The sequence below is a fragment of the Netta rufina genome (assembly GCF_964035555.1).
Source record: "Netta rufina genome assembly, chromosome: 13".
NCBI classification, from domain to species: domain Eukaryota; kingdom Metazoa; phylum Chordata; class Aves; order Anseriformes; family Anatidae; genus Netta; species Netta rufina.
Window position 1 is genome coordinate 19,780,669 of NC_140136.1, and position 8,991 is coordinate 19,789,659.

The window sequence follows — 8,991 nt, forward strand, 5'->3', positions numbered from 1 at the left end:
TTAATCTTGCTCAGCCCAGTTTCAACAGTCAAATACTTTTCTCTGGGCCTCACTACCTGGAGACACACAGGTAAAACAGGCAGGGCTCAGCGTGCACGGGCACACTGTGAGGTGCAGTCAAACTGGGAGGACCTAAAGCCAGGCACCTAAAACTCAGCACTTGACACCTTCATCAGTGTGGCCTTAGAAATGCACCTCTTAGACAAGGATAGCACAAGCCAACGCGTGTTATTGAACTGGATGGCTCACTCCACGCTCTTCAGGTTAGCAGGTCTCTCTCGCACTCTACAAATGGTGTCGTGGTCTGCAGGGACACAGGTATGGCCAAAACTTGTACCCCAGTGGTGCACTGCAAAGTCGAGCCAACCAAACCGTATCAAACAGGCTTCCAGAACTGGACAACCATTTCCTAGGAAAAAAGTCTTCATTTTTCTTGGATGAAACATCCAGCATAATAGATCTTTTTGGTGCTTGAAACCTTTTTATTTGTATTCTTTTTAATTATGTTAATTTAATATAGTTTAACCAAAATCAAACAAAATGCCACATTAAACAGTTCAATCTGCTATAACTCCAACAACTATTACCATGTTATAGTTTATCATTTTTATTTAATACCCATTTTGCATCATACAACCCTATCTCAATGTAGGCCAATGTTCGCTATGCTTTAAAATATTAAATGATGAAACCCAAGAAACAAGAAAAATAATGCCTCTAAGACAGACTGTAACAGATTAATGCATGGGTGCAGAACGCTGCTGTTAATTAGTAACTACAAGCTGTTCAGGTGTACAGCGGTGTCCATCATACTGATGTGTTTGAACCATGCGTGATCTCAGCACGCAGGGAAATCAAATATCAGTTGCCAAAACCTCAGCTTACTGACTCTTCATTATTGTTTTGGGGAGCAAGTGGTGACTTTTTAGCATTGTATGAGGCTGGGCAATGATATTTCTGCAGTAGTTATCCCCAGGTATTCTAGTTTCACTCATTCTTTATATATGTTTTATGAAGGATATAGCTAGTTATTTTGATGTTAAAAATACGTTGGTGTTTAAAAAAAAAATCACTTCCTTTACTTATGGTGATATTGAATTCCTTCAAAATCCTCCTTCCACAGATAAATCTACTATAATGTAAAAGAAGTTGGGGTATGTGAGACCTCGAACCCTGTATGCTAAAAGAAGATGCAAACTGGTAAACGTCGTCCAAAAGATGAACCAATATTTAATTTTATTTATTTATTTTTAAACTTCAAACCGTTGGTTGGATTGCAGCAAGAGATGCCACAACGCAGATCGCCGAGGCAGGCTCACCAATCCTTGTCCTGCGCTGCCCCCTGGTGAGGCAAGCAGCAACTGCGACTCCGGAAGAGCTGGCTCCTTTCCTTGCCTGTGTTTTAAAGCCCAGCTTTTTAAATCATTAAAAGCTTTGAAACCCCCCCCAGAATTTGGGGGTTATTGTATGTCCCCCAGATTTCTGACCCATTAATATATATTTGGATTGTATTTTTTCATGCACAGCAAGGCCAGACTTTCTTATTCACGCATAAGTGATATCTGCAATTTGAGAGGACAAGGAGCTGGGATTTTAGGGTAATAATGACCCTTCAGTCAGCGTGAATAGTTTACTGCGTTGGGGGGAAATATCTCATCCTAATCAATGAGTTAGACAAACTGATAAAGCAGAAAACTTACTGAAAAACACATTGAAAAGGAACATTTGTGGGACCAGAAGGTATATCATTAGATCACACTCTTAAACCAAACCCAGCCATCTGAAATTCATCAAATAAATCGATAATGCAAGAGTTTGGGCTTCCACACATAAACATTACAAACTCCCCCCTAGTAAACCTACAGTGCCACAAAATGAAAGTCCAGGCTACTGATCCCAAATACTCTGTTTATCCAGCTGTCCGAGCAGCAATTCTTAGTGTGCCTGCACTCCCCGTTCCCCAGGAACGGCCTTTTCCACAGCCTGAAATGCTGGCATGGGCCTGACCTGGGCCTGACTGAAAGGAGCCGTCAGCAGGACAAGGAAAAGGCGGCGGAGGAAGGACGGCAAGGTGGTGGCGGTGGCGGGGCTGCTGAGGTACCTGGGCCGGCTGCACACTGCTTCGGCACACAGTGGGGAAGTTATGGTAGCTGCCTGGTATTCAGATGGAGGAAATCAGATCAGAGCATTTTAAATTGAAATTATTTTTGCTAGTACAGCTGTCCCAAGGGACCAAATTCAACTGCTAATGCAATTTGGCCAAGAGGAATAAGCTATATTGATCCTGAGAGCTCAAATGCTTGCTGAGATAGTCTTTTAGAGAATTACAGTATCTATTTCTTGTATCACCTGCAATCAGCAAAAGTGTAACAGTGATTATAGCCCAGTCACTTTTTACACACATCAGTCCACCTGTGCTCATCTCCAGCTTCAGCTCATGATAACTCTTTAAAAAAACAAACAAACAAAAACAACAACCAATCTGATCTTCTATTCTTATGTCATACAAATATCTTCTTTCACATTATAGTAGATTTATCTGTGGAAGGAGGATTTTGAAGGAATTCAATTTCACCATAAGTCTTTGGCTACTCTGCACCTAAATTCTAGCTTTCTGTGACTGACTGTAAAGCACTTTCTGTCATTGCTCCCACATTCATGCTGACATTCCCCCAGGACACTGCTGTGACCTGACTTGGCCTGCATACATTCTTTTTCCCATCACACACTGTAATTCAACAATACCGACAGCTAAAGCGATATAGCCCCCTACTGTACACATGTATAGTGGTTCAGTGTTGGATTTTTACAAATATATATATATATTTAGAGAACAATAAATAACGCCAAACATAGATTTAACGGAATAAGAAATGCCAGTGCTGGCTCCTGTAACTTGGAATAAATAATATACATTAGGGGTTTATATCACCATAAACCTGTATCATGCTTTCACGCTGATTTACTTGAAGAAGCAAAAAGATTCAAAGGTCTAAAACACTAAGACAGGTGGAGTAGTGGTACTGCACATTCTGAGTTATTTTGTTTGCTCTTTTGTTCGCATATTTCCACTATTTCCGCATATTTTCTTGGAACACATACTAATGCACTGATCTCATTCCCTCAGCCATTGTATCTGAAGATAAAGTGGGAAATGAAGATGTAGAGCTGTTGGAAGAGACTGGCTTCCCCAGGCACCAGTTTAGCCTGGATCATTGGATTTACAACACCAGCATCGCCAACACTGATTTGACTATTAATCCCTTAAGTGCCTCAGGAATTGCAGCATAAATCCAGTGAAGGAGCACTCATACGGCCCTGAAGACCCATAGTGCTCATCCTGGTACTCCATTCATGAAAATTGATCTTTTCTTAATAGCAATGACAACTCAAGGAGTCACAGCTTTGTAAAATCAAGAGATCTGTTTGCTGTGGCAATGTCCTTAACTGCCAGGAGGTCTCTGATACACACCAATCGGTGCTCATACTTAATACTCTGAAGAGGCTGGCCCTTTTTTCTTTACAAACACACACACATATCTACAATTTCATTCCCCATTAGGTATCACTTCAGTGCCTTTGTGCTCCACAGCAGCACTCAACAAATTGTTGCACTTCCTATACTCTGCCTCAGTAACTCGCTTGGTACGTCTCCTTCAGCAAGCAGTGCTTCATTATGTGCTAAGCCAATACCCACCCCGTGACAGGAATATAAACACTTTATTTATTTGGAGAACCAACACGTCTGAGCAGAGGGCAGCACAAGCTGGGATTCGGCTGGCAAGGAAAAGGAATTAGCTGCACTGGTTTCAAAGCACCTCTGTGTTGTACAAGAGCAAGACGTGTCTTATCCCAAGAGTAGAGAGGCAGCTACAGGGGCAGAAGAGGCAAACCTCACAGCAGGTAGCATCTTCCTTGTCTTTTGAATATGAATGTGCGACTCTGGTTAGAAATAATGTTCATTTTGCACCTTGATCTCTGCTGTAATAATAGTAATGTAGCTGTTCAAAAGCCTAACAGAAATTAATGTCATTAAATGTTTCCTGTCTGCTTCAATCTAAATGGCTAATCTAACAATCTACCCTGGCCACAGCTTCATCCTTTGCAGGACCTCCTGACTGTGATAAGCAATGTTACTTCTCCATTTTGGGTTCTTTTTATTATTATTATTATTATTTTGTTCTTAGAGATGACTGCCCCTCTGGTTTGTGATTTACAAGGCACAGGGGCTCTGTGGGACCCTTACTTCTGCAGAAACCCAGTTCCAGCCACACCAGCAGCCGTGTACTCCAGAAACAAGGGCATATGCAGCAAGGCTTTCCCAGACCTAGGAAGTCTTTGTCACCTCTCGCAGGATAGCTGCTGAAATTTGAGGTTAAGGCTGGGATCTGCTACCTTAGCCAGCAGCAGAGTAATGATGTGGTATTTCTTCTGATATGCCAAGTAGTAAAACCTCTCTATAAGAAGCTTTCTAGCAAGCAGACTCTAATCATTGTTTTGTTTTTTACTTCTGTTTGCTCAGGAAGCTTTGAGGCGCCTTTCCTTTCCTTTCCTTTCCTTTCTCTTTGTCCCGTATGCCCTTGCAGCGCAGCCTTATGGCAGTGCCAGAGCCAAAGGCCTGCTCTCCTGCCTACCAAATTCATTAACACAGTTACATTGTCTTTAATAAAATTCTAAGTGTTCCATGTTAAATCCACAGTTTAACTCAATTAGTGCCGTGTAATTTTCTGTATTTCCTGAAGTTTCTTTACTATCCCGCTTAAGGCAGCCCAAGGCTCGCTAACCCCGCCTCAGGAGGCGGGCAGGCGCAGCCTCTGCGCACGCGGGGACACGTCAGCGGCCCGCGCCCGGCGCCGCCGCCATGGAGGGTGAGTGGGGAGGGGGGCGGGCGGCGGGGCCCGGGGCCCCCCGCGGGCCGGCCGCCCCCTGACGGCCCGTGCTGTGCCCCCCGCAGGTGCGCTGTACGGCGGGCTGCCCCGACAGGCGGCGGAGGAGCTGAGCCTGCAGGTACCGCCGGCGGCTGAGGGGCTGGGGGCTCCCCGGGGTGTGGGCGCGGGGCTCCAGCACGGGAGCTGTGTCGGTACCGCTCCCGTGTGGTCACGGCGCGGCTTTGTCACCGGTGCGGCTGGCAGGCGGCTGCGGCCGTTTTAGTCTTTATTAACTGTAACTTTGTAAAGTGCCTCGTCAAAATGTCTGCAGCCTCAGAGGTCAGAAGAGGCCAAAGCCTTTGTAAGCGGCTTCCTGAAGCGCAGCATGCCGAAAATGAAAGATGAAGCCATCCAGGATGTGTTGTCTCGGAAAGCTGTGATTCTGGAGCATTACGCCAAAAAAAGGAAAAAGCGAAAGAGGAAGAAAACTAAAAGCTTTACTGCCAAGCAGAGGCGAGAAATGCGTCTTTTTGAAATCGAACCGGAACAGCAGAGGTAAGATCTAAAATACTTTGTGTGAGAATAAAAAAAAAAAAAAAAAAAAAGTAAAAACCAGGAGCACATATATGTGGCTACCCACTCCTCAGTACATACAGTCTGTTACTCTGTGGCAATTATCCACAGCAATTACTTTGGCTGAATATATAGCAAACTTGTTTGTTACTGGGTTCTCTGTCCTCTTGTGTACCCAAATACAAGAAATCAAAACCAAATACAATTGCCTTGGATTTCTGTTTTTAAAAGTTAAACTATGACCAAAATGTTGTATCAGGTTTCTCAACTTAATAGATGTTGAATGAAGTCCTTGTTTGTAAAATGAGGTAAGGAGGGAGGTAGGGAGTAGAAGTCTCTTAATGCATCGCTGTTTTGGGTTGATAGGAGGCTATTTAGTTTGTTTTCATAAAAACAAACCTGTTGGTTAGAGTGGCCTACTTCCCATGCAAGGTATTAGAGCAGATTATATAGTCCATCTATATTTAAAGCGTTAAGACTAACATTGATTATTCATTAAGTTTTGTGTAATAATCTTCGCCTTTTAACTGCAGATATGCAATCTTTTTACCACTGCATGAACTGTGGAAACAGTACATCAGAGACCTATGCTATGGACTTAAACCAGATGCGTAAGTTGAGATATATTAAAATTAGTGGGTTTGATTAGTAATTATTTTCAGGTTTACTTATTTTACCTCTTGAAGCAGAGTTATAGAAAGAGTATATATACACCTGTAAAATGAGTTTTGACCATGATTTCAGTAGTCACAGTCATACTTTGTAAACCTACTCTTCTCCATATATTTTTCTTTCTTTCTCTGATCCTACCCTCTTCTCCAAGGCAACCACAGATGGTTCAGGCCAAACTCCTAAAAGCTGATCTCCATGGAGCTATTGTTACAGGTATTCTGATTGTTTTATTTTCTTTACAAAATATCTGAAATTCAGTAGACTCTCCTGTATTTCAGATGCTGCTTTTTAAATTCTTTTCAGTATCATTGAATCTAGAATCACATAATTGTTACTGTGTTGATTAATGCTCTCTCCATTAATCAATTCTACTTAACTTTCAACTGCTTTTGAAAACCTGATTGCAAATAAAACTGTGTTCTACCAGTTATTACTGTAACTGCATTGTTTCAGAACATTACAATGAGCTTTTGAAATCATGAGACAACCACTGAACAGCAAACAAACTGCAGCTGAGTTTTTATAATGTATACGTATTCTTGTTTCTTCAGTCACAAAATCAAAATGTCCCTCTTACGTTGGGATAAAAGGAATCATTCTACAGGAGTTTAAACATATCTTCAAAATTATCACTAAGGAGGACAAATTAAAAGGTATACTAGATTTTTTTTTAGTGCTTCTTACAATTTGAATAACCAAAATTTCTTAAATTCACACTGCTTCTGAGCAAATGTGCTTTGTTCCGTATTGGTCCTTTTGAGTTCTTTGCATAGTAGCAGAAGTCAATGTTTTTACCAATGGTGTAAAAGCCCAGTATCTTGCCAAAAGTATTTCAGAAGTGAGCAAGAGAAAACATTTCCAGTGAACCTAATGCGCCTGTGGTATATTCATCTGATTTACTTTTCATGTTCTCTGCAACACTTACTGCACACTTGTAGAAGACGACTAACTTTTAGTAATTGCTGTTTAAGATAGAGGTTTGGGTTACGTTTTTTCTCTTAATAAAGCATAAATGTGAAATGTGTCAAACCTGAAGCCCACGTGTGAGTAATATCCTGTGGTATATCAATATCTGTTTTGAACAGGGATTTTAGTCCTTTTTCATTAATTTCTTTCCTTTTGCATTTTCAGTTGTTCCCAAACTTAACAATGTATTTAGCTTGGAGATTGATGGGTTCATTTCCTACATCTATGGAAGCAAGTTCCAGCTCAGAGCAAGTGAGCGATCTGCAAAGAAGTTCAAGCTAAAAGGAACTATTGACCTATGATTTCACAGCAAAACAGAAGTATGTTTAATAAAAATGCCTACTGTTTTCCTGCAGTTTGAGAATCAGGTTTTCTGGCAAACTGAAATTGGAATTGACTGTTTGAAGGCTTTCTAGAGCATTTCTTCATACTGAAGACTAGTTTCCGTTGCCTTGAAAGCAGTCTGTAAGGCTGTTGGAGTTTAGTTGTGTTATTTGTATGTAAGTATGTAACATTCTGCCTTTTATTAAAACTACTTAGTACTGATTCCCTGGCTTCTGTTTCAGTTTATTAATAATATATTTGCAATGAAGATTTTATCTTTGAACTTTGTGATAAATGTTGCTGTTGCCTTCCGTATAAACTGGGCAACATCTGCCTATTTTCTCCATATAAGGAGACTGAAGCTGAGGAAAATTGCTTTTCTATAGTCATTGCTGCTGGTGAACATCAACATCTTTGCCTGGTACAAGTATATGCAGGTAAGTTGGTTCAACTGACAGGTTTTACCTTGAATATCTCTGTTGCAGTGGTTAACGTTGTTGTAGGTAAGTGATACATAAGTGAAAAATCTAAGCATACAGACTGGCTATAGCAGTTAGTCTAGCATTCATAATGAAATTCCAAGTTGCATTTAGCCAAAGCCAAGTACTAAACAGATAAGTAGTTCATGGTCCATACATGCTATTCTGAAAAACCTTTTAAAGTAAGCATTAGGGGGAAAAATGTCTTCTGCATGTCAGCAGCAAAGGTGTTTTGTACTGCAAAAGGAATCTTTTCCTGACAGCACAATGCAGAATTCATTTTAAGAGGATCAAGAAAGGTTTCTGGATTGTTTTCTGCAGCTAAACCCTATGAGATGCTTCAGTATTTAACTTGCAAGGACTGATAAATACCAAGGTAGTAAAATTACTTATTAGTCTAGAATTACTTGTGCTATTTTAAGAGTTCTGTTTTCTAAATGGAGGAATATAAGTATTAAAAGTTGTCTTTTGAGCTTACATGGTAATTCAGAATTTCAAAACAATCATCTGGATTCTGGTCCATGACGTGTTTAAAATTAACAGGCTCTTAGTTGAGCATTACCAGAAAAGCAAGTTATCAGACTTAAACTAAGTAATTCTGTGTTCCGGGTACTGAGAACTACATGGTACTTAAATCTAAGTTATTAGAAAAGAAATGAAGTATCCTCAACCCCTTTATCTCCTTTTTTCATACCCTGTTTTTACTCAGTACTTCCCAGGATCCTTCTTGGAATCCCAGATGATTGTTTTGAAATTCAATTCAGTCCCCCCAAATCAGATCTGTTAGTCAGTTTTGACTTGTCTGGGAGATGGAAGCAATCCCTGTATTGGGATCACTTTTTTTTTTTTTTTTTAAAAAAAAAAAAAAAAAGCATCTGATATTTGCACTAAAAGCTTTCAGATTTTTTAGTCTCATTTGTGAATTCATTTTTTTATGGAGAACTTTTCCCTGCCACCATTCCAGTGTTTGTAGCCAACTAGGAAAACTTCTTAAAGTATTTTCCTTAAAAAAGAGCTGTTCTCTCACATACATTGCACAGGGAAGCTTGGTACCAGTGTTAGGAGCATAGCTCAAGCAGAGAGGTGGTGCTCTTATAGCAGCACTGTAA

At 40.6% G+C, this 8,991-nt stretch overlaps 1 protein-coding gene across 3 annotated transcripts; it reads left to right on the forward strand.

Annotated features, from left to right (window-relative positions):
• The first annotated feature begins 4,829 nt into the window (after positions 1-4,829).
• On the forward strand, positions 4,830-7,626 carry POP4 (POP4 homolog, ribonuclease P/MRP subunit). Of its 3 annotated transcripts, XM_084294449.1 has the most exons (8): positions 4,830-4,868; positions 4,955-5,007; positions 5,200-5,423; positions 5,975-6,052; positions 6,265-6,326; positions 6,665-6,766; positions 7,245-7,331; positions 7,436-7,626. In XM_084294449.1, exons 1-8 carry the CDS (start codon positions 4,862-4,864, stop codon positions 7,438-7,440), a joined length of 618 nt encoding a protein of 205 aa, XP_084150575.1. In that variant the 5' UTR covers positions 4,830-4,861; the 3' UTR covers positions 7,441-7,626. The 3 variants fall into 3 exon arrangements, with proteins under 3 accessions (XP_084150575.1, XP_084150574.1, XP_084150576.1); XM_084294448.1 differs by having other exon boundaries at positions 7,245-7,626; XM_084294450.1 differs by lacking the exon at positions 6,665-6,766 and having other exon boundaries at positions 7,245-7,626.
• Positions 7,627-8,991: the final 1,365 nt, after the last annotated feature.

Bases quoted from the DNA above. Each gene is read 5' to 3' on its own strand.
- POP4 (XM_084294448.1), top strand. The intron at 5,424-5,974 runs GTAAGATCTAAA...TTTTAACTGCAG, and splicing joins ATCGAACCGGAACAGCAGAG to ATATGCAATCTTTTTACCAC. The intron at 6,053-6,264 runs GTAAGTTGAGAT...CTCTTCTCCAAG, and splicing joins TATGGACTTAAACCAGATGC to GCAACCACAGATGGTTCAGG.